The 22,848-nt window shown below is 51.4% G+C and overlaps 3 protein-coding genes across 32 annotated transcripts in view; 2 read left to right on the top strand and 1 right to left on the bottom strand.

Annotated features, from left to right (window-relative positions):
• TK2 (thymidine kinase 2) overlaps nt 1-22,848 on the top strand; it is a 1,024,677-nt gene that overhangs the window by 161,538 nt on the left and 840,291 nt on the right. The gene's annotated exons all lie outside the window — the stretch shown is intronic.
• Nucleotides 10-18,824, bottom strand: HSD11B2 (hydroxysteroid 11-beta dehydrogenase 2). 3 transcript variants are annotated; one of them, XM_084958586.1, is made up of 6 exons: nt 18,470-18,824; nt 10,556-10,629; nt 1,692-1,904; nt 1,391-1,576; nt 1,146-1,283; nt 10-945 (listed from the first exon to the last, which is right to left on the bottom strand). In XM_084958586.1, exons 2-6 carry the CDS (start codon nt 10,572-10,574, stop codon nt 545-547), a joined length of 957 nt encoding a protein of 318 aa, XP_084814712.1. In that variant the 5' UTR covers nt 10,575-10,629; nt 18,470-18,824; the 3' UTR covers nt 10-544. The 3 variants fall into 3 exon arrangements, with proteins under 3 accessions (XP_084814712.1, XP_084814713.1, NP_999078.1); XM_084958587.1 differs by having other exon boundaries at nt 10,556-11,261; nt 18,470-18,757; NM_213913.1 differs by lacking the exons at nt 10,556-10,629; nt 18,470-18,824 and adding an exon at nt 5,267-5,596 and having other exon boundaries at nt 427-945.
• The window catches only part of ZDHHC1 (zinc finger DHHC-type containing 1), a 21,577-nt gene continuing 16,919 nt past the window's right edge, over nt 18,191-22,848 (top strand). For 24 of the 28 annotated variants that reach the window (XR_014805767.1, XR_014805768.1, XR_014805764.1 and 21 more), the window contains exon 1: nt 18,191-18,442. The gene's annotated coding sequence lies outside the window, so the exon portion shown is untranslated. Of the gene's footprint in view, nt 18,443-22,115; nt 22,178-22,848 lie in introns of all 28 variants that reach the window. The other 4 variants (XM_084960073.1, XM_084960065.1, XM_084960071.1 and 1 more) reach the window with 3 other exon arrangements.

Raw genomic sequence — 22,848 nt, 5'->3', positions numbered from 1 at the left:
CTCCCATTCTAGGAGAAATAAAAATTTGTCTTTATTTAAAAAGTGGCAACCAGGCAAGTAGGTATGCAGCGTCCCTGTGGCTTGTGGAGCTTGGGGTGGATGGTCAGGACCCTCATTCTTGAGCCAGTCAAGAAACAGTTGGAATTCACCCTTCAAATCACGGCACTGAGGCACTGGTGCCGAGAAAGAATCCTGAGGGGGTCCCCAACCTACCTAGTCACTCCTTAGTTTGTAGAGGCAGTCTGCAGGATCCTGTCAAAGGCTACAGCTAAGTCTTGCACTAAACTCCCCATCCAGCTGGGTTCAACAAGCTGCATGGTGGAGCCTTGTGCCCAGGAGGGTCTGTTTGGGCTCATGAAGCAGTGAAGGCCTGGAGGTTCAGTGGGAAGCTTTCGCCTCACCAGGCCTGGCCTGTGACATCAGCAGTGAGTGGGGTTGGGATCCTTTAGGCCAGGCTCTAGGGCAGACCTGAGGGATAGAATGCCCAGGGGAGGGCCAAGGACATGGGACCTCCTCTGATGGAGGCGCTCTATGTGCGCGCTGCTCATTGAGCGGTGGGGGCAGAGCCCAGGTTTGGGCCTGGATCCTGGGCAGAGGTATGGCTGGGCTGGCCAAGCCTCAGTGCTCTGGGCACATAGGGACTGATGAAGAAGGACTGCAGGAAACGGCGTCGCAGGCCCTCTGGCAGGTAGTAGTGGATGAAGTACATGAGCCCCAGGCCATGGCCAGGGTAATAGCGGTGGCGCGGCTTAGCCGCCAGCAGTGCGTCAGTGATGGCATCTACAACCGGGCTGAGGTCTGGCAGCCCCTGGCTCAGAGAGTGCAGAAATTGCCCATTCAAGTGCTCGATGTAGTCCTCACCATAGGCCTGTAGCAGCTCTTGGGGCAGAGTGGCCAGCAGCTGCCGCTTGCGCTCTTCCCACTGGTCCACGTTTTTCACTGCCTCTGGGGAAGGGGTAGCAAGGTCAGAGAGGGGTCAGTTAGGGAAGCCTAAGCCAGACCCAGGTCTCTAAATTACAACCTGAGACCCGCCCCCAGCCAAAACCACGCCCATTACCTTGCTCCAGGTAAGACCATGCCACCCCATGTTTTCCCTTTCCCCCGCAACCCTACAAGGGCCCCACCCACAAATCCCTGAACCTCACCCGTCCTGAAGCAGGCAGGCTGGATGACGCTGACCTTGACCCCCCAGGGCTGAAGTTCACAGCTGAAAGAGTCCATGAGCAATGCCACAGCCGCTTTGGAGGTCCCGTAGGCAGACAAGCACGGAAATGGCATATCTCCTGGGGATGGATTGGGAATGGAGCAGCTCAGCATGGGCCAGGGGCTCCAGCATCTCTCCCTGCCCTGCAGGGGCACCTTTTCTGCTCCAGTGTGGGCAGGCTCTCACCTGCTGGACTGCTCACAGTCACAATGCGACCGCTCGACCGGCGCAGCAGTGGCAAGAGGGCTTTGGTCATCTCAAGGGTACCAAAAAAATTCACCTCCATGCAGCTGCGGTACGTGGCCACTGGAGACAGCTCTGCATCTGCCACAAGGATGTTGTGGCCTGCATTGTTGACCAGGCCCCACAGACCTGAGGGTGTGAAGCCAGGAGGGAAGCTGTGGATCAGCCCAGCAGCAAACCTCCAATCCCTGCCCCCTCACACCTGCCCAGCCATGTCCTTTCCTGGCAAGCTGAGCCTACTGACCTGTGCTGGCAGTGTGGACCTTGGTGAACTCCAGCACGCGGCTAATGTCTGCTGGCTTGGTCAGGTCCATCTGCAGCAACTTCAGACGAGGGGAACAGCAAGCACGCAGCTCTTGGGCACCAGGGCTATCCAACTCCAACACGGTGGCCAGCACTGTGAAGCCCATGGCATCCAGCTTCTTGGCAGTCGCTTTGCCAAAACCGGAGTCACAGCCTGGCCAAGGAAGACAGCCAGTGAATCCCACTATGGCCCAGTCCAACCTGAGACAGGCCCAGGGTCACCATGGTCTGGATGGGATCCAGGCCTCTGACACCCAACCTTCCAGCAGTCAGCAGCCCTCCCTTCTTTCCTAGACCTGTTTCTGGCAGGCTGTGCCCCTCTGGCTGAGCACCTGAGTACCGGTCCTTTCACAACTGTCATCTCCCTCACTCCCCATAGTTATCCCATCAAACATGGCTTATTATCCCCACTTTACAGATGAGAAAACTGAGACCTACTAATTGCAAAGTTGCTTTCCAAAGACACTCAGCCAGCATAGAGTAAGGTCAGGACAACTGCTGCACGTCAGCCTGAGATCCAGTCTCACCCCTGATGTCCTTCTGCCTCCTTGAAATCAGGCCTCAGCTCGCATGTGCAGTGTTACTGTACAGCCTCCTGTCTGCCCTTGCCCAGGCTTCTTCCTCTAAGCTGGATACCGATGCAGCCCCACCTTTTAGTCCCATCTTGCCCCCTTGAATCCATTCCCTATCTAAGCATCCAGAGGCATCCTTCAAAAACTGCAATATCTCTCTGCTGCTGAAAAACCTTTCCAAACCTTCCCACAGCCCTTAGGATGCAGCCTCTTTTCCCATCATCCAGGCCCTGTACAACCTGAGCCCCACCTTCCTTTCCAGTCTCAACACTCTCTACTGTTCCAGGCTCTAGGCAAACTGGAGGGCCATCCCCCCCTCACCCCTGACCACTGCCCCTGGGATTCCAATCAGTGGCAATGCTAGGGCATTCTTTGAGCCCCGGACCATTTGCCCCCATGACAAGGATAGGATGGATGAAGGACAAGAAAGGTTTGCATTAGAACCTCTTCCCACACCACCAGGTGTCACCTGAGGTCAGTTACCACTCTTGGAGGCTTGATCTCCTGTCTTAGGCTGTGTACATGAACCACCAGGCAGAGCCAGAGTAGGGGGTCTGATAAACCCCTGCTTCCTCCATTGTTCCCATTCCAATTCGGCTCCATGGGCAGCCAACAAAAGGAGGTGGGGGACCCGTGAAGGAGAAGGATCTCAGGAGCCTGCCCCATTGTGGTCATGCTGAGCAGAAGGTGCAGAGTGCTTCTGCACGACCAGCTTCCCCCATCTCAGCCCTGTCCCCCTCTGCTAAGGCAGAGAACAAAGCTGGGCAGGGAGCTCCAAGTTGGGCTTGGTGTGGCTGGGGAACCCATCAGCCAGACCCAGATGAGGGGTGCTTCCTGGGCAAGTCAGGCAGAGGGAGGGGAGTGAGTGAGTGTGTGTGTGTCTACTTGCCTAAGTTCCCTCCAAGGGCAAACAGGCCTCACTGGGAAACTGAGGCCTCTCAGCACCTCAGCTCTGTGATCCCAACACAGTCACCCATGCCTTGCACACCCTCTCGATCACCTGCACATACTCAGGTACCTGTACATACCTCCAACCTACCTGCAGTGAGCCGTGAACAACAATGGGCTCCCTCCCATGACACCCCTGCTGCCCATCGATGCACTGATGTGCACAAAAGGCACCTAGCCCTCAAACCAAACCCTGATCCAGGGCTGAGCCTTGGCCAGTGGTTCTCAGGCGCGTTCTCAGAGAAGGGTGGGTGGCAGCTCTGACTGCCTCAAGATAGCATTCCGTTCCTATCACATGAGGCAAGGCCTGATCACCTACTTGTCTTGCAGTCAGGTGGTAAGAGAGGAAGCCCCAGAGTTTGGGGGCACTGGGAAGCTTGAGGGCCTACTCCTGATGTTTAGCTGGGGTGGGCTGGGCAGCCTTCTTCCTCTCTTCCAGCATGGGCCTTTGCAGCCAGAACTGGGGGAAGCCCAAGTCACAAAAGGCATCCGTCCTCTCACCTCACTCTCAGGCTCAAGGACCAGAGATGTAACAGCAGCAGAACAAAGGCCTGAGGTGAGATCCCAGGACAGACTGCCCTGGGTCACAAGTATCTGCAGATGGCCTGAGCCCTGTTGTGGCAACTCATTATTAATTAGAAGGCAGGAGGTGAGCTGCCCTGTCCCTGGTTCATGCCAGGAGGCCTGTCATCTTTCCTTCTCAAACCCCTGAAATTAGGATCCTTTGAAACATCACACCATCCTGTACTTGGAACTCTCTCATTTGGCCTGAGCACTGCTCTATCTCCACTGTCTTTACTGAAACCCAAACCCTCATTCCACCTTCACCTTGGCTTCTCACAGCCCCTTCCAAGGAAATAATCTCCTATCCCACCACATCTCAGCAGCCAGACTGGTTTCTGATGGCCCCCTACCCAGGCCATGCTCATTCTTGTCTCAAGCCTCTGTCCTATGCCCCATGTCTGATACAAAACACCTTCCACACTCCACCTATCTCCACCCATCCTCTGAGGCCCAGCTCAAGGATGGCCTCCTCTGGGAAGTTCTCCTAGCTCTATCTGATCATGCAGGGCCCCCTGCTGGACTGAGGTCTCTGAGAAGCCAGTCAGACCAGTGGCTGCCCCCAGCCCAGAGCGCCCATCCAGAGCCATGGAGTTTAGGGGTGAGATTAGGCTGTCCCTCCCCCATACAGTGGAGCCAGTGCCTCCTGGCCCTTCCCTCACCATTTCTGCCTAGGCCTTAGCTCCTCCTTCCCTCCTTCTGGTGATAGATCTATTCCTTGTTCCACACAAAAGGAGCTGAGCCAGGCAACCAGAGGCACCTGAGTCCAGCTCTCTAGGACCTCACTTCCTTCCTGGGCATAGAGGACCAGGAGGAACGGTGGTGAGGCTCTGGCTGCAGAATCTGGACAACTACTTCAGCAATTTGGGTGTGGGTGTGGGTGGTGGTATCTGGGAGGCAGCTGAATGCCCAGCTGTCCCTCATGATGACCTCACACTTTTCTGGACTTGGAGGAGCCCAGCCATTTGGGGGGAGGGGGTCACAACCCTCTAAGCCTTTATTCCTCTGACCCCAGGGAAGAGGAAATGGGACCACCCACGTGGAGATTTTAGGCAGAGTTCAAGGGGTGACCATGCTCCGAAGTCCCTCAGAGCAGTATCCCCTGTCCCAAGACCTCTCTCTTGAAGAGGGGCATAGCATAAACCCAGGAGATTTCTTCTTTCTCAGCCACCGGTTTCCTCTGCGCACCTGCCGACTCCCTGCCTCATTTTCCCTCCAACACTCCCCAGAGCCGCAGGTGGTTAACCTGGACTTGGGAAGGTGACCTGCGCTTCGGACTTGGCTGGCTCTCTGCACTCAGGGGAGGGGGATGCTCCCATTACTGCGCTGGGGGTCCTGCCTTGCCTTGGCATCCCACGGGGAGCCCTCTGGGTGTCCAGTCCCGCCCTCCAACCTGGAGTTCCCGCGCTCCACGCTCCGCGCCCCGCGCACTCACCGGTGATGAGCACCGCGCGAGTCGCCACCGGCAGGCGTTGCGGCCGCGCCAAGCGGGACAACGCGATCCAACCCGCGGCAGCCAGCACGACAAGTGCGGCCAGCGGGGGCAGCAGGCGCTGGCACAGCCAGTCGAGCGCGGCCAGAAGCGCCAGCGCCGCCAGCAGCGGGCGGCCCAGACGCAGGTCTGCGCGCAGCAGCTGCAGCAGCGCACGGGCCGCCACGAGCAGCCAGGCGCCGCCCGACGGCCAGGGCCAGCTCTCCATGGCGTCTGGGCCGGTTTGGGTCAGGGCGGGGCAGGGGCCGGGCTGGAAAGCAGGGACTGGGACGAGGGGCCGGGATGAGGGGTGCGGGGTGCAGCAGAACACGATCCAGGGGCGAAAAGGATACTGGCTTTCTCAGATCGCCCTCGGGCAGAGCTTATAAAGAGCCCCAGGGGCGGGGGACAGGGCGGAGCGGAGGCGGGAAGGGGCGGGGCTTTCCTTTACTTCTTTGCCCGCAACCCTCGTCCGGCAGGTGCCCCCACCTCTAGCCCCCGCCCTCTGCCCCGCCCATGCGGCCAGATCCTCTTTCGAAGAAGCCGGAACCGAGTCCTAAAGTTACTGCTCTAGGAGCAGCAGCCTCCTCGCTGGCCGCGATGGGGAGATGTCCGGTCGGTTTAGCCCTGGTGCCCTGCATCCGCTTACTCCAGTACCCTTAAACACGCGCCCTGGGGCGCTGAGCCTCGGCTCCCAGGTGAGCACATCCACAGCTTGCACTTGCTCGGGACACCTAGGGACACTCACAACCTCCATTCAAGCTCCCCACACTGACAGCACCGCCGAGGCCGCCAAGCCTGGCGAAACACCGCGGGGAACCAGCTCGCCCTCACCTGGCAGCCACCGCCAAAGCCGGCACACGCGCTGTACTCCCACGCCTTTCGCAGCCCCAAGTCCCTAGCACAAGCATCCTGACCTGGGCTCACACCTAATCTGCCTGCAGCTACCAAGCGGTTTGGGGCAAGGGACTCAGGGGAGCAGTATGACCTTCTGGTTCTCGGGAGTCTCTGCCCCACTTTTCCCCTTCCTCTCACTTTTCAGCCCCAGGGATGCAGCAACCCCATCTCCTCCTGCCACACAAGTGTATATGTGCAGGTGTGGGTGTGTGAAGGGGGGTGTGTCTGAGGATACATCTAGGCCTTCCATTAACTCCAGCCCACTCTCTAGCCCCAGAGACTCCAAAGCCTGGCCATTGAGGACACCTGGGAAGTCACTAAGGGCAGCCTCTAGGACAGGGTTATCCCTGTCCTGCCCCATAATTCCCCAGGGTGTAAGTGAGTGTGGGTGCATTTCCCTGCCTGTGTGTATGAAGGTCTGTGTTTGTGTGTGGCCCAGTGGCCCCCCACTCTGCCCACCCCCATGTCTGGCATGCTGTGCTTGGCATCCACGCCAGGTGCTGCAAGCACTAGGAACTGGTGCCAGTATCACTGCCAGGCCGTATGCTGAGGTCAGCAGGTGCAGCCCATGGCACAGGGGATCTCTGCTTCTTGTGGACCCTTGCCGAGCACCTCACCCATGCCCACATTAGGTCCTGAGAGGCCACGGACCTTCTCTTGTTGGCCATACTCTCTCTTAGATGCTCAGGCTCTGTGCCAGGCCTTCAAGGCAATGCCTCCTCCAAAGCATTCTCTGACACCCAGGCATGGCCCCCTGATAAGCCAGAAGAGTCTCAGGGAAGGGCTGGGAGTCAGATCCACTTAAGGGGCGAGGTTCTGGAAAGTTCCCTTGTGGCACAGTGGGTTAAGGATCAGATGTTGCCACAGCTGCAGCTCAGGTTCAGTCCCTGGCCCAGACGCTTCTATATGCCGTGAGTGCTGGCAAAAGAAGAAGAAGGAGAAGAAGGAGGAGGGGGGGGGGAGGGGAGGAGGAGAAGAAGAAGAAGTTTAAATAGATAAAAAAATAAAAAGTAAAATAAAGGGGAGAGCCTCTGGGTAGAGGACCCATGTCCTTTCCAGAGCCACTTCTGACTTTCCACCTATTCCTCCTCCTGTAAGTGCAGACGACAGGATAGCCCTGGTCCTGGGAGGAAGGACTTGCCTGGGGAGGGGTGTGTGTGCCTGACCTTGGGTACATGACCTTGTGTGCCTGCATGTGCCCGTATTTGTGTATACTCATGTCCATGGGCTCCATAGCTTGTCCGTAGACATATGACACATCTCCCTCTGTGCCATTACCCTGTATATGCATGTAAGCACATTTGTGTTTGTGTTGTGGTTTTGGTGACTCTCTCCCTTGGTCTGGGTCATTCTTTGGAAACTAAAGGAAACGTTCATTTTCCAAAACCTGCTGACTACTGTTGCCCTGAATCTGTGGCCTACTCTCACAGGTGGACACAATACCCTTGATCTGGCTTCCTGATCTGAGCTGCAGACCCTGAACTGCTGGGACTCCCCTCCTCCCCAGCTTTAGTCACCTTACTGAAAGTCTGGCTGTGATTTCTCCAACTTCAGATCATTAAGGGCTTCCCCTGGGGATTGTGAAGGGAATGTAGAAGAGAGAGTGAGGTGGGGGTCCCAGGCAGCCTTCAAGGTCAAGGTCACCCAGATAGCACCAGTGCTTGATAGGGCAGGTGTCGCAGGGTAAGGAGGCAGAAGTGGGAAAGCAAGGTGAGAACAAAGTCTGAGAAACAAGATCCTACACTGTCCTGGGAAGGAATCATCAAGGATCCTGACTCATCAGGAAGCCCACAGTGGCGAGAGAGGCTTGCTGAGGGGGGTGTAGGGAACTGTCTTTGGCTATAGAGTATAGGATGGCTAGGATGGGCAGGGGGTTCTTCAAATTTAGCTTCTGGAACACTGTGCCACCTTAGAAATAGTCTTGTGCAGTTTGGGTCTCATGGAACTGGATGATCTGCCACATTTTTATTTAACAATCTCTCCATTCCCTGCCTTAGAAATTCATCCCACTTCCTAGGCCAGGATGCTAGGAGGCTAGAAGGCCAGCCTCCTCCCCAGGATCTATGCTCTAGTTCCCTATGGCCTCCTCAGCAGCTGATTCCTTACCTCTCATCAGGTAGAGACATTCTGGAAGTAGAAGGTGGTTAAGGTAGTCATGGTTGGGAGGGGCTGGCCCAGCTCTGTCTGAGGCCTGGTGCCAGGCCATGACTGCCCAAGGGCAGAGACCCAGCCTCTGCCAGAACCAGAAGTCTGGGCTGGCAGAGGCCTCCAGGGAAGAGAAGGGGAGGGGGTTGCGGGCAGAGGGCAGGAGCCCCAGCAGATAAGGCAGGGGCTAGCAGGGGTGGAAGAATGAAGGGCAACCAGGAGCAGAGCCCCTGAGCCACCCCACCCCAATGCCCTCAGTGCATAGTCTCCCTTAGTTCCGTTTACCCCTCCCCAATAGTCCGAAACCTGGTGATCCAAACCTTTAAAGAGCCCCAGGCTCTGGGGGGCCATGGAGTCAGTGGAGGCCGGCCAGCTGGCTCCAGTCAGCTCCAACTGAGACCAGTAGCTCACTGGCGCCATCTGCTGGCCTTTGGGGGAAGGCATGGCTCTGAAGGAGATAAAATGAAGGTGACTACTGGATTTGAGGATGGGGGGACAGAAATCCAGGATGGGGGGGAGGTGCCAATTGGCAGTCTCTGAGAGCTCACGTGCTGTTCCCTGACCACACCGGGGTTTCTGGAGCCAAGCACTCCCTTATCACCTCTTCCTTCCTCTGTGGTCAGGTTCAAAGGCAGCAGAGTCCTAAGGAGGCCCTGCCCTGCACTGTGCTTACCCTTGGCACCCTATCACACCTCCCTCCTGGCACAATTGCAGAGGGGAACCTTTTCTTGCCAATGGCCAGTGCCCCTACCAGGTTCCAGACCCCATCCCTTCCCATCCTCAATGACAGCAAATTTTTATTTAGTTCCTTCTGTGTTCCAGGCCCTTTGCTAATAACTCCTGGCTCCTTCCCAGAAGTATGCACACCGGCTCTGGTCTCTCCCTCAGGTAACCACAATAAAGAACTTCTCTTGGAGTTCGCTGGCCTAGTGGGTTAAGGATCTGGCATTGTCACAGCTGTGGCACAGATTGGATCCCTGGCCCGGGAACTTCTGCATGCCAAAAAAAAAAAAAAAAAAAAAAAAAAAAAACAACCCCAAAAACAAACAAACAAAATTTCTCTCACCTTGATTCTATATACCTTTCCTCAAGCATGTTCTCATGCTCTCTCTTTCAGCCGCATTTCTCAAAACTATCTAGTCACCATCCCCAGTCTCGTCTTCCTCACTCTAGCTCTGAGTCAGCTCCCCCTCCTGACCAAGCCAAAGGTCACCGGTGAATGACATTCTAGTCCCCAAATACCATGGACACATCTCTGCTTTGAGTTAACCCGGCTTCCTTGAAGTCTCTGCCCTGCTGGCCACTCCTCAGTACCCAGGCCTTTCTCCCTATGGCGCCTGCGAAGCTACTGCTGCTGGGCTTCGTCCTACCTCTCTGGCTCTCCCTCTCGGCCTCCTTCCTGTGGAGGCACCTCTTGCTGTGGAGGCCTCATATCCAGTCCCTCCCCCACCATGAGCTCATCTTCCTCCTCATATGCTGGTGACCCCACGTTCCTTTCCAGCCAAGGCCTTGCTCTTCACTCTAGGCCCACATGTCCAGCTGCCCCTGTATGCCTCCCCTGGACACCCATGGGCCCCTTATACTCAGCATGTCCAAAACTGGTCTCATCATTTTCCCTCATTCTGATAGCCACCCTCATTCTGGTAGCCACCCCCTTCCTACCACATCCTCAATCTCCATTCTATGCACTGGCCTCCAAACCTCTTGCTCTGTCCCAAGCCCTAACTTGGGTGAAGAGGCCTCACGATAGCCCTTTGTAGTAAGTATCGTCATTACTATTTTACATCCTAGGACACAGGCTTCCAGAGGCTAAGAAAATTGTTCCAGGTCTCAAACTTGAGTTCACTTGAATTTGCATCTTGGACCAGCCCCAAGATTCATACTCAAGTGTACTGGAGCTCTTGAGAACTGTATTAACACAGGACTACGTTTCCACATGTGTCCTGTCAGACTTCATTCTCAGGGCAAAGGAGAGCTGGGAATGGTCTTGAGCAAATAAGACATCTTTCTGGGTGGCCAGGAAATAGATCTGGGGACAGGGGAAGAGGGGAGGCTGGGATTCCTGCTGGTGCATCTATACAAGGAACCAAAGGATAAAATGAGGGGGAGTGCTCATGGACATGCAAGGGCTGAGCTCAGAGACAGCGGGGTGCCTGTGGTCCCCAGTACATCACTCATGTGGCACAAGAGCCTGGGAGATTGCCAACTCACCTGTCATGGAGTCCTCCATCTCTCTCCTCTAGGCTGTGCACTTGGAAGTCCCTAGAAGTGAGGCCCTTCAGTTCCTGGGGAGAAGAGGTGGGGAGATACAGGAAGGCAGGAGTATCACTTGCATTTTCATACTATGTCCAGCACCCTCCTCAGAAGTTCTCTTGTTTTTTTTGGCTTTTTAGGGCCACACCCACTGCATATGGAGGTTTCCAGGCTAGGGGGCTAATCATATCTACAGCTGCTGGCCTACACCACAGCCAAAGCAACTCGGGATCCAAGCCATGTGTCTGATCCACAGCACAGCTCACCGAAACACCAGATCCTTAACCCACTGATCGAGGCCAGGGGTCGATCCGTAACCTTATGGTTCCTAGTCGGATTCGTTTCTGCTGCTCCACGACGGGAACTCTGGAAGTTCTTTTGCCTCCAGGATTGAAGGCAGATATTTGGGGATTAGGGTCCTCAAATTTGAGAAACAGTAAGAGAATTTGCTCTGAAGGGTTTTCTGGGCAAGCCCCAGCTGAGAACACTTGCTGGGAGAGCTTGGTTGACTCCAGGTGAAACTGATCCTCTTGAGTCCTGTAGTGCTGCTTTGAGTTGTAATCCTTTGTCACTTTTACGGTGTGCCGGTCCTTGCATTTGACTTGCTCATACTTAATTTTATTTATTATTCTCACATCATCCCCATGAAGCAGTTACTGCCATTCTATACACGAGAAAGCAGAGTCAGAGAGGGTAAGTGATACGCCTTTGATCATTCAACCAATCAGACACTCTGCTCCTAACCATCAGGCAGCACTGCCCTCTGGCCTTCAGCCTAGGAGGTTGCCATTATTTGATGGTTAATAACCAGCAGAAAGCCTATCAATCTTTTAAAATTTGCTTCTAGATTAGAAACATGTCTCCCAATGGCAAGTTGCTAAAAACTAATTCTAAAACTTGCTTCTTTACAGCTTCCATCACCCCAATTCAGGCCTTTTCTTGGCAGAACTACTGCAAAAGCTACAAAAATCCGTTGCTGTTGGCTGGCTGGTTTAATTTATTTGCATATACATAATTCAGCTCCACCCCTCATGGCTAATACCCCCCTGGGGGACCTGTGGCTGTTTTCTGATTGCTGGTGGGGAGGCCTGTGTGTGTTGTTTTTTTAAATAAACTGAAACCAGATGGAGGGGGTTTTGTTCACTGCCTTGCCTACAATTTTCTCCAGTGAATTCCTTGAAAAACCAACCACCTATGAGTGCTGTCTAAACTCCTTGGAGGTCCCTCGCCGCTGGTATGCAAATAGCAAACGGAGCTGGGGTTTCTAAAAGTGAAAACACAAAGAGGAGAAAGAGAAGCTTCTTAGCCCAAGGGCTTTCGGGTACACAGTGGGGTCATTTCCTGGTGGAGCCCCGATATTATGCACATAAAGTGTGTCCTTGCTCTCCTTCCTTCTCCCTTCAGTAGGGGATTGAGCTGGGCTTGAGTCAGAATCACCTGGACCAACCAATTGGTGAAAATACGGTTTCAGCACACTCTTTGCAGTGCTAATCACCAGCATGAGACCCCAACTCTCAGGATGGGTTGATCTTGGAGTCAGTGGAGAGAGTTATCCCCTGGAAGGGGCCCAAGTCGCTCTTGCTTTCATCCTGGGAAGACCAGTTGCTCAAAATGGTTATAGAAATATTTTTAACTGCCAGTCAGGTCTAAGGCTACACAATGCCTCTCAAGCAGCTCATCAAGAGATTCCTCATTCAGAGAAATAAGCAAGTGCACTCACTGGTCACAGTGCCAGAGGGTTCACTTTTTTCTTTGGAAATTGAATTGAACAATGCCATAGTGAAGGACGACCCAGTCCCCAGGCAGGGGAGAACACTTCTTTCCCAAATCCGACCTTCACTCCTAGCTCAAAACTGTTCTTTCGGATTCCAAGGGTTTTTAGATAATTGTACCAGGTTACATAAGCTTTTTTTGAGATATGAACACTCAAAAGAAATTCCTGTGGGAGCAGACATGAGAGATTCCGGCACATAGTTTGCTTTAAAGTATTCGAGGAAAAATTCAGGTGTCTCAGCCCTGCACATTTCTGAAATAAAGTAAGAACAGCCAACAACTTTGCATGCATGTACCATTCCCCATAGAAATGAGCAAGCAAAAAGATTTCATGCGGAAGAGAAATACCCTTCCCCAAGGAGCATGCACAGGGCCAGGTGGAAGCCAGCTGCAAAGAGCTCAGCTTTGAGTGGGCTGCCCTGTAAATCCTTGCCAGTGCAGAATCCTTTTTTTTTCCTTCCTTCCCTTTTCTGCATCTTAGGTAACACATATGATAAATATAAGCCTTTAGTTTTCCAAGAAACATAAAATAAAAATTGAATTACTGGCAGTGAAGCTTTAAAATCTTTGGTTCCTAGGACACTGTGGTTACATTTTCCACATTCCATGATTTTTATTTCATTTGCCTGAGTGACGGCCCTGCATCAGCTCTGTTGCATAAGGTGCTGTTTTCAAACACCTTATCCCCAACTGGAGACACAGAATAACTTTTATCTAGGTCTGAGAGAGTTCCAGAAGGGTGACATCGTGTTCCAAGCTGCACTGGTTAGAGTCAACAGTGGGAAAGCTGCCAGAGTCTTCTCACCAAGGAAGCTGGGGGAATATTCTAAATACCGAATAGCACTTCTTTCTTAAAGCACAGAGTGGTTGGAGTTCCCATTGTGGCTCAATGGTAACAAACCCGACTAGTATCCATGAGGACTCTGGTTCAATCCTTGGCCTTGCTCAGTGACCTCCCTCAGCGATGCCATGAGCTGCCATGAGCAGATGCAGCTTGGATTCTGCATTGCTGTGTCTGTGGTGTGGGCTGGCAGCTGCAGCTCAGATTTGACCCCTCACCTGGGAACTTCCATATGCCACACCTGTGGCCCTAAAAAGACAAAAAAAAAAAAAAAAAAAAAAAAAGAATTCCTATAAGTAGTAGTATCCTTTCATCTGCTCCCTCCGTTCACTCAGCAAACATCTACTGAGTGCTTACTGTGTGGCAGGCTCCATGCTTAGGGAGCCATGGTGAGCTAGATAAATAAAGATTTCTCCCCCCGTGGGCTTTACATCTGGCTGGAGGACAGCCCCGAATCAGATCACTACGCAATCAAGGAGCCACTACTGATAGAAGGAACTAGAAAGCAGAGTCTCATGGTGCTGTGGGAGTAACGGCCTATTCTCTTCTGAGGGTCAGAGAAAGCTTTCCTAGAAGAAGTAATGTTCCAAGTAGCAAGAGCCTCACACGCAAAGGCCCCTAAGAGGGAGGCTGGTCTTTCGAGGAAGGAGAGGCCACGAGACTGCATAGGTCAGCCAGAGCCAGAAGGCAAGGGACGTCTTGCAGGCCGCAATGAGGAGGAAGATTTTTGTTTTTTGTTTTGCTTTTTAGGGCTACACCCGTGGCATATGGAGGTTCCTAGGCCAGAGGTCAGATCGGATCTACAGCTGCCAGTCTACACCACGGCCATAGCAAATCAGGATCTGAGCTGCATCTGTGACCTATACCACAGCACACGGCAATGCCAGATCCTTAACCCACTGAGTGAGGACAGGGATCGAACCCACAAATTTTCCTGGTTCCTAGTCGGATTCCTTTCTGCTGCGCCACAACGGGGACACCTTTCTCCTTGATTTTTTTTTTTTTTTTTGAGGAGGAGGTTTTGATTCTAATTTCATGGTATATCAAAATATCACTCTCTGGGGAGCAGGGAGAGAAACTGAGGGTTGTATCTGAAAGTAAAATAATCAGTTTGCCTTTCTTTTCGCTCTTTTTCTCTCTCTCTCTTTTTTTCTTTCTTTTTAAGAGCCACAAGCTGTGAAGAGAATGGACTAATGGGGGTGGGGAGCCCAAAGTGGAAGCAGAAAGACCAGTCATGAGGCCGGTGTGTTTGCCAGGGCAAGAGATGCTGGTGGTCATGGGGACAAGCCAAATGGATGGGCTGACTCATCCAAGGCCCACTGGAAAGGGTATTGTGACCCAGATAAAATGGACCCAAAGAGCAAGAGCTGTGGCTAACCCTGACCCACCAGGCTAATTTGATAATTAAAATTTAATTCCATTATCTAATGAAATGGAGAGCATCATTTCTTGGTAGAAAAACAAGTAGGGTCTAGATTATATGAATCAATGTCCACTATCAATGAAACACTCTGTGTGCTTCATATGTAAGACCACATTTTCAGGCCTCATCATGGCCCTGTGCATTAGCTATTGTTACCTCCACCTCACATCAGAGCAAACTGAGATTTGGAAAGGTTAAAGAATTTACCTAGTTGGTGACTGGCAGACCTGGGATTGAAACAGGTAACTACTGACATGCCCTGAGACATGTGACAAGTCATAGGAAGCCTGGGCATACATTGGCACTAATGAAGGATGGGCTGTTGGATCCAGCCCAGGGTGGGATCGGCTGCCCAGGAGTCTGTCCTGGTAGTTCTAGGAGTCAGATAAGCTAGCTTGGAATCTTCTTACACACACGTGCACAAGTTCTTTAAACCACAGTCAGGCTTTTTGTCCCTACTGAAAGGGACTGTTCACCCTGGGCAGACTTGCCTTGCTGGTCAGGGGCAGCAGCTCTGGGCAGGAACAAGTCCTGCCTGAGGGGCTGACTTCTGTCCCAGAAAAACATGTCTCATGTTTTCACAGAAACTTGCCAGAGGGGGCAGGAGGAGCTGAAACTACACTCCAAATACAGGGAACCCTGTGGGAAAGGGCCTGAGGGTAGAAGCAAATGACTTGGGTTTCAGGAGATGCACCTATCAGGTGACAGGGACGAGAAGGTGGGCAGGAGCTTACTGAGCCAGGCTTTGGAAGCCATGCTTTGGCATTTCAATTGATCCTAAAGGCAAAAGGAAGCGCTGGAAGAATCTTAGACAGAAGACTGATGCAGTGGTGTTAGCAATATGTGATCTTTCTCAGTAGGTGATGCCCTGGGCAGTGCTGGGTTCTGGTTTGGGGACCACACCAAGATGACAGACTTAGAACACCATCAAACTCCCTGTGCCATTAAGAAGCAAATTTGGCCAGAGGGAGTCTTCTTTTCAGAGAGCTTAGCCTGAAGTCACTCAGATACACATCTAGGGAATCTAAGCATATCAAGTGATACAGCTTTAATTGGTTAAATGCATGCATACTTAACCCTATTTGAAACTGCATTCGTTTCGTATTGCTGAAACAACAAAGTGCCACAAATTCAGTGGCTCAAAACAACAAAAATTTATTATCTTACAGTTCTGGAGGTCAAAAGTTTGGAATGGGTTTCACTGGGCTAAAGTCAAGGGGTGTCAGCTGACTAGTTCCTTCTGGATGCTCTAGGAGAGAATCTGTTTCCTTGCCTTTTCCAGCTTCTAGAGGACACCTGCATTCATTGGCTCATGGCTTCTTCCTCCATATTCAGAGCCAGAAGTACAGTATCTTCAAATATTTCTGACCTCTGCTTTTATCATCATATCTCCTCCCACTCTGACTCTCATGCCTCCCTCTTTTAAGGCCCCTTGTGATTACACTGAGGCCACCTGGATAATCCAGGATAATCTTCCCCATCTCAAGATCCTTATCATATCTGCAAAGTACACTTTGCTATGTAAGGTGACATATTCAGATATTCATAAATTCCAGAGATTAGGATATGGACACCTTTGGGTGATCATTATTCAGACTACCACCTTTTTTTTTTTTTTGGGCTGTGCCCGCAGCATATGGAAGGTCCCAGGCTAGGGGTCGAATCAGAGCTACATCTACCGGACTAGCCACAGCCCCGGAAATGGAGGATCGGAGCCATGTCTTCGACCTACACCACACCTCATGGCAACACCAGATCCTTAGTCCACTGAGCGAGGCCAGGGATCGAACTCAAAACCTCATGGATCCTAGTCGGGTTCGTTAACCACTGAGCCATGACAGGAACTCCCCAGACTACCACCTATTTTAACAAATAAAGAGAACGAATGATTAGCTTGGCGGCTAGGAGGAGGAAGGACTGGAAGCAGGATGTTGATGTTAGGGAGACAAGACAGGAGGCTGCTGCAGAGTAAGCAAGGAAGATGCTGGTGGTCCAGGCTGGAGTGGAATGGGAAGAATGGACATAGGACACGTTTCAGAGAGTGGACTGCTTGGTCTTGGGGCTGTCTGGGTTAGATGCGCAAAGACTAGGAGGAGACCAGGTAGGTAGTGGTGCTCCAGGCCTGAAGGGAGGAGCAGGTTTGTGGCAATGACAAAGAGAGCAGGGAGGGATTTGTGGCATTTAGATAAACATGGGACATCTAGGAAAAGTGCCTGGGAAGCAGGTGGATGCAGGGCCTAGATGGCTTGACTCTCGAGTCCCTCTCTTCCTCCCTTCCCTGTGAGCGTATATCTTCCACCTTGATTTCCAGGTCACCATCTCTTTTTGACACTAAGTTCTACGATTCCGGATAAGAGTTGAGGAGTCATCTCATATTTCTGAGGCCAGAGTAGTGTTGATACTTACTCCACATCAAGTTTGATTTTATCAGTCCTGGAAACAAGACTTTGTATGGTGGGGAAACAAAAAGACACTTGCACAGGACTGTGACAATTAGCCTGTGACAGAACAGGACTTGATATGTTTCTTTTGTTGTATGCTTGTGGCTGATCCATTTTAGGGATGGGGATGTTTTCTGTCCAGCCCATTCTGAGTACGTAACCAAGCAGCTGCTCACCATTTTAAGGACTTGGAGATATGGATAGGATAGCTGGTGGAAGACAAAGCCTCTTCCTGTCTTTTGAGAAAGTCTGAGCTCATGGGAAGGTCCATTCTGAGTGTCCCCAAGTGGAGGGGAGAGGGAGCATTCAGGGAAGCCAGGCCCAGGAGGGAAAGGGAAGAGATTCTTCAGGGCCTAGAAGAGAAGAACCAGTTGCCTTTCCCATGGCAGGCCCTGAGGGGCAGCAGGCATGGTCCCAAGAGGCCCCAAATCTAAAAGTCCTGGGGTGGGACAATGTCTGTAGCCTCAGTACCAGAGAGGACCCATGATCAGAGAGTGCTTCTCAGAGTGTTTGCTGCTGCAGGAGATCCCAAGTCCTTGGAATAGCCTGGGTAAAGAGAAGAGAACAACACTGAATTTCCCACCAACCTGGAAGATGGGAGCTCCCAATAGGATTCATGATTGATTTAAAGGAACCAAAGGAAGGAGATATTTTGAGCTCTTATACTTCACACTTTATACTATGGGCCACCTGCATATTTACTTGTCGAGTTCTGTCTTTCTCTTAGCCTGCAATCTCCCTAAAGGCCAGCGATCTCGTGGGCGTCCCTCATGGTATGTCCAGTGCCTAGTACATACCCTCATTAAAGTGTGCCAGCTGACTCAGGGTCTCTCTGAGAGTGGTGGGGCTCAGGGAAGAATCTGGAGGAGGACGCCTCTGAGACGTTAGGATTTTAAGAAGACAAGTTTCAAACTGGGGTAAGCGAAACTGGGTTTTTGAAGAGAAATGCTGGAAAGGAACAGAGAATGTGCCGGCTGAGGGGCCGGGTGGTCTCCGGTGAGCCCCGCCCGGAGCTGGGGGGGGGGGGGGCCTGCGCGACGTGACGCAACGCGCTTTGGCCGCTGTGGGGCGCCGTAGCCCGCGCCGTTGCCAGGGGAACAGGCCCATCGCCGGACGAGGCCCAGCCCGCGGCGGCCTGGCCAGGCGGTACAGCCCGCCCGCTGGAGCCCGACCCAGAAGACTTGAGAGGCCAAACTACGCCGGATGGGGCCCTGATCCAGAGTGCACCATAGCCCAGTCCCGCGGACCTTCTCCACCTCGAGAGTCTGAAGCGCGGCCGCCCTGGGGTGGGTGTACGTCCAGGCGGGGGCTGAACCCTCTGAGTGACCTTGGCAGGACCGTTCTAGCTCGGCTGCCACCACGCGCAGGTGAGGAGCCCCTGCCCCAGTTCTCACCTGGAAGCCTGGCTGAGCTACCGGGGTGGAGCTGCCGCCGCGTGGCTGAGCTCTGTGACTGGAGCCCGCGGCCTGGGCTCCAGGTAGTGGGCAGATCGCCGGGCTTCCTTCTGGTATTCATAAGGTTCACAGATCTGCGCTGAGCATCTGCTGTGTGCCAGGCTCTTTGCCAGGCGCGGGGCCACAGAGGGCTCCAAAGAGGACTTGTCTATCTCCAGAACCCGCAGAGTTCAGAAGGGGCGGGGCCTGGGGTGCGGGGATAGGGGGCAAAGCAGGCGCCGGATACACGACTAAAGTGAGTTCAGGTCAGGTTAAATGCTCTGGTGATGAAATGGCGGGAGATGGTTCGGAAAGGTCTGTTGTATCATGTGACTTTTCAACCAAGACCTGAAGGTTGAAAAGGAGCCAGCATTGTGATCAGGGTTAAGGATGTTTCTGGAAGAGGCAAAAGCAAATGGAAAGATCTGGAGGCACAAGTACAGAGGAATAGAAAGGATGAGGGGAGCCTTGAAGGATGTGGTGGGGGTTTCAACTTTATCCTGAGAAATGAGGAGGAAACCACTGATGGGTTTTGATGAGTTTCAAGTTTTGAAAAGTCACCTCATTCTGGCTGCTGTGGGCAGTGTGGTTGTGACAGGGCACAACAGGAAGTCAGTTGAGGACCATCCTAGTTCTGCCAGTCTAGCAGTGCCTTCTAGAACTAATTTAATCTCTCTGAGCCTCAGTGGCCTCATCAGTGAAATGGGCATATTGTACTGCATGTTGCTTATGAGAGAGAAAGTGAGTGGCCAGCCACATCTGAGACCAATGATTAGAGGTCTGTGAGAAGAATTTGAAATGATTGGACCTACCTCAGAGAGTGGTGAGGGTTTAATAAGTGAGTTTCATCAAAGCACTTTTAGCAGTGACTGGAAGTGAATAAGTGCGCTCTAAATGCTAGAGATGGTTATTGTCATCACTGAAATACCGTAGGGGAGCTATGTTTGGGGCTTGGATTAAAGTGATGGTAGCAGACTTGGTAGAAGTAGCTTAACTTCCCCTTCTTGAAGGAGAGCTGGAATTAGAGATGGTTGAGGGATGGTCCCTGTTTTTGTGGAACTGGTGGTTCGCTGTGGGAGATGGATTTGTAAACAGATAATCACCATGAGATGCAATAAAAGCAACAGTGGTACTTAATTAGCCAGTTTTTTTCTTTTGTTTTTTTTACTCTGTTGTTTCACAACTTTGTTCTTAATGACTTTCTTGGTGGGTGTTCCTCAAGGCTTGCTCTTAGGATCAAGGGAGTTGATTTCCTTGTTGAAATCAACAACCTTTGCCTCTGCCCTTGGCCTTCTTTCAGCTCTATGCTGCTCCCTCATTTTTGTCCTCTTTCCTTGTCTTAACTTGAATCACAAACAGTTTGCAGTGGTTGCTTCAGGAGAAGAATGACACAGAATATGTTTGCAGACCATGTCAACTCAGGAATGACTGAGGTTTCAAGCTTTTCCTGCCCTAGCAACATGCCCTAGCGTGTTGTTGATGTGAGAAGCCCAGCCACATATGAGACCAGTGACTGGAGAGGTCTATGACAATAGCCTGAAGTTCCAGTTTATTTTCTGGGAGTTGTGATATGCATTTCTTACTCAAACTATAGCCACTTCCCAGAATTTTTAAGGCCAGAGTCTTCTTTGGCACCTGTGTAGAATTCTAATAAACAAAGTACTTGCCCCTTAAAAGTTCTTTTATAAATGATGTTTTGTACTGTAAAACCATGTGCACCATGCAGAATTTTCTTTCCAGCCCCCCTTTAGGTGGTTAATTGGGCATCTGTTAAATCTTAGTGAAAATGGGTTTAAAAGCCATTCTGAGGAAGAAATGGAAAACTTGTTTAGAAATATCCATTGAAAGTCATTTGCAGGGCAACCATAAATCCTCTAGCAAAAAGAAAAGGTGGTGGGGAGCAAAATCTTCCTGTGGCATGCCCTTTCACTTTGGGTTCTGAAGTTATAGGGAGCTCAGCTGGCCTTCAGCAGAGAACTGGAACAAGGTTCCGGTCAGCTACTCCTCTGTTTTGCCACCTGGTTGTCAGATTCCAGCTTTGACAAAACCCCCAGCAGCTCATAGGGACAGTTTCATCTGAACAATTCAGAATTGCTTTAGAGAGTGAGAAAGTGCTGGACTGAAAATGAGTGCTTTTTTGTTGCATGGTTGTTGGTCAGGATTTCCTTGTTTGTCTAGCACGGTACCAGGCCCTAGATCACAGGAGCGCATTTGATCTACATGGTATCGCACTGGGGCCAAGAAGGTAAGAGATGACATCCCTCAACCTTTTTTTGGCTGCCCTTCAGCATATGGGGTTTCTGGGCCAGGGATCAGATCTGAGCCGTAGTTGTGACCTAAGCTGCAGCTGTGCCAATGCTGGATCCTTAACCCACCATGCTGGATGAGGGATCATCCCAGTGCTCCCAAGACACTGCCAATCTCATTTCACCACAACGGGAATTCCCCTCAATTATTTATTTGACGTATTTTTTTTTTCCTAGATGTAGTACATGCACATGGCTTAAAAAAAAAAAAAAAATCCAAACAGCACCAAGGAATATATGGTAAAAGCAAATCTCTCTTGCCCTCAGCCATTAGATCTCCTTCTCAAAGGCAGCCCCCGTGTTTGCTTTCTTGCATTTCTTTTCAGAGAGAATTTGTGCATATAGTTACATAGATGTCTATCCATCCTCCTTATTTTTCAGTCACTTGTAGCACACTCTGCAACCATCCCATATCTTTTCTGCTTCTTTCTTCCTTCTTTGTATCAAAAGCCATTTCATTCCTCCTTGTTTCTGCTGGTGTATACACGCTCCACTGTGTGGATGTGCCATATATTTGTTTATATTGGTTTTTTGTCCTTTATTATTACAAACAAGACTGTAGTGAATCTTCATGTACTTTGTAAACATATGTAAAAGATAAATAACTAGAAATGGAATGCCTGGGACCAAGGGTACATGTGTTCTCAAGTTTGGTAGACAATGCCAAATTGCCTTCCAACTAACTTTTTTGAAAAATAAATAAAGGCAAGATCCAAAGAGGTGGCTTTGTGAAATTTGCCTGCTGGGTTCCTCAATCTGTGAGCCTCGATGCAGGAACCAGAACCAGGCTCTGTCTCCAGGCCTAGCCCTCTTCCCTGGCTCCAACCAGTTTCTCCCCAGTGGTAGCTCAGATTCCGAGGCCCTCCAAGCCCCCACATCAGCCCTGTCACGTCTCTGCTGATCCCATCACTCTGTCCTCCCAGTTCTGTGGCCTCCTCCAGCAAACCCTCTTTAGTAATTAAGTAGATTCTTTCCTGAAATCCTCAGCCATTTTGCAGGAATGCGGGGATGCCTACAAGCCTCTCTAGGGCCAGTACTTTTTACTTCGGTCTGGTTCTTTTGATAGTGCCATTCGTGAATCTCGGAACAACATTCTAAATATTTTTTTTGGTGGGAGAGAAGGTGGGCAAAAGGGAATGGATCACTGAGGTAACTATTCTGCATTTCATAATGAGAACTTGAAATGGTATGAATTTTCTTATTTAAATTAGGCGTATGAATTAAGGTAGGCTAACCTTATTTTGAAATGCTATTTTACTCTTTTAGAAAATGAATGCTAACATAGATTATTGTCATCCTAGCAATGGCCTTCACCTTGTTGGGATAGGGAGGGACCTGTACAGAAGCCTGCCTCAGAAGCCAGGTAGGCCCTTAGCTTATCAGGGGAACAGTTACCTTTGGCCAAAACACTCCATGGGGCCTCTTTTATTATTTTTTGCTTTTTAGGTCTGCACCTGCGGCATATGGAAGTTTCCAGGCTAGCGTCCAATCAGAGCTACAGCTGCCAGCCTATACCACAGCCACAGCAACGCAGGATCTGAGCCTTGCCTGGACCCATACCACGGCCCATGGCAACACCAGATCCTCAACTTACTGAGCAAGGGCAGGGACTGAACCCACAACCTCATGGTTCCTAGTCGGATTCATTTTCTCTGCGCCACGATGGGAACCCCTCCCTGGGGCCTCTTTGCTCTTGTCGTCCCTCTATCTCTGCCAGCTTAATTCTGTGGTTTGTTCTGTGGCAGCAGATGGTACCTGAAGAATCTTTTATAAAGGTCCTCAAGGTCCTCTAAGCCCACCAAAGAGTCAGTGGGGACATTGGCTCCTCCTAAGTAACTCCTCCCAAAGCACAGGGCTGCTGCCCTCATGAGGCCAGCCTGCTGTGGTGTCATGCTGCCTTTCCCCCATCCCCTTTCCCTTCTTGCTCATGCCCTCCCTGCCCACTGTGACCAGAAAGCTTTCTAAAACAACCATCACCTTTATGTCAACTCCACTGCTTTAAACTTTCTATGGCTCCCTGTGGCTCTTGTAACA

This window comes from Sus scrofa, chromosome 6 (genome assembly GCF_054392235.1).
Source record: "Sus scrofa isolate SSC_HxYL_T2T_F1_AM1 chromosome 6, Sscrofa_HxYL_maternal_Yorkshire_Landrace_v2.0, whole genome shotgun sequence".
NCBI classification, from domain to species: domain Eukaryota; kingdom Metazoa; phylum Chordata; class Mammalia; order Artiodactyla; family Suidae; genus Sus; species Sus scrofa.
The sequence above is the reverse complement of the archived record's forward strand: the minus strand, read 5'-3'. Positions and strand labels throughout refer to the sequence as shown.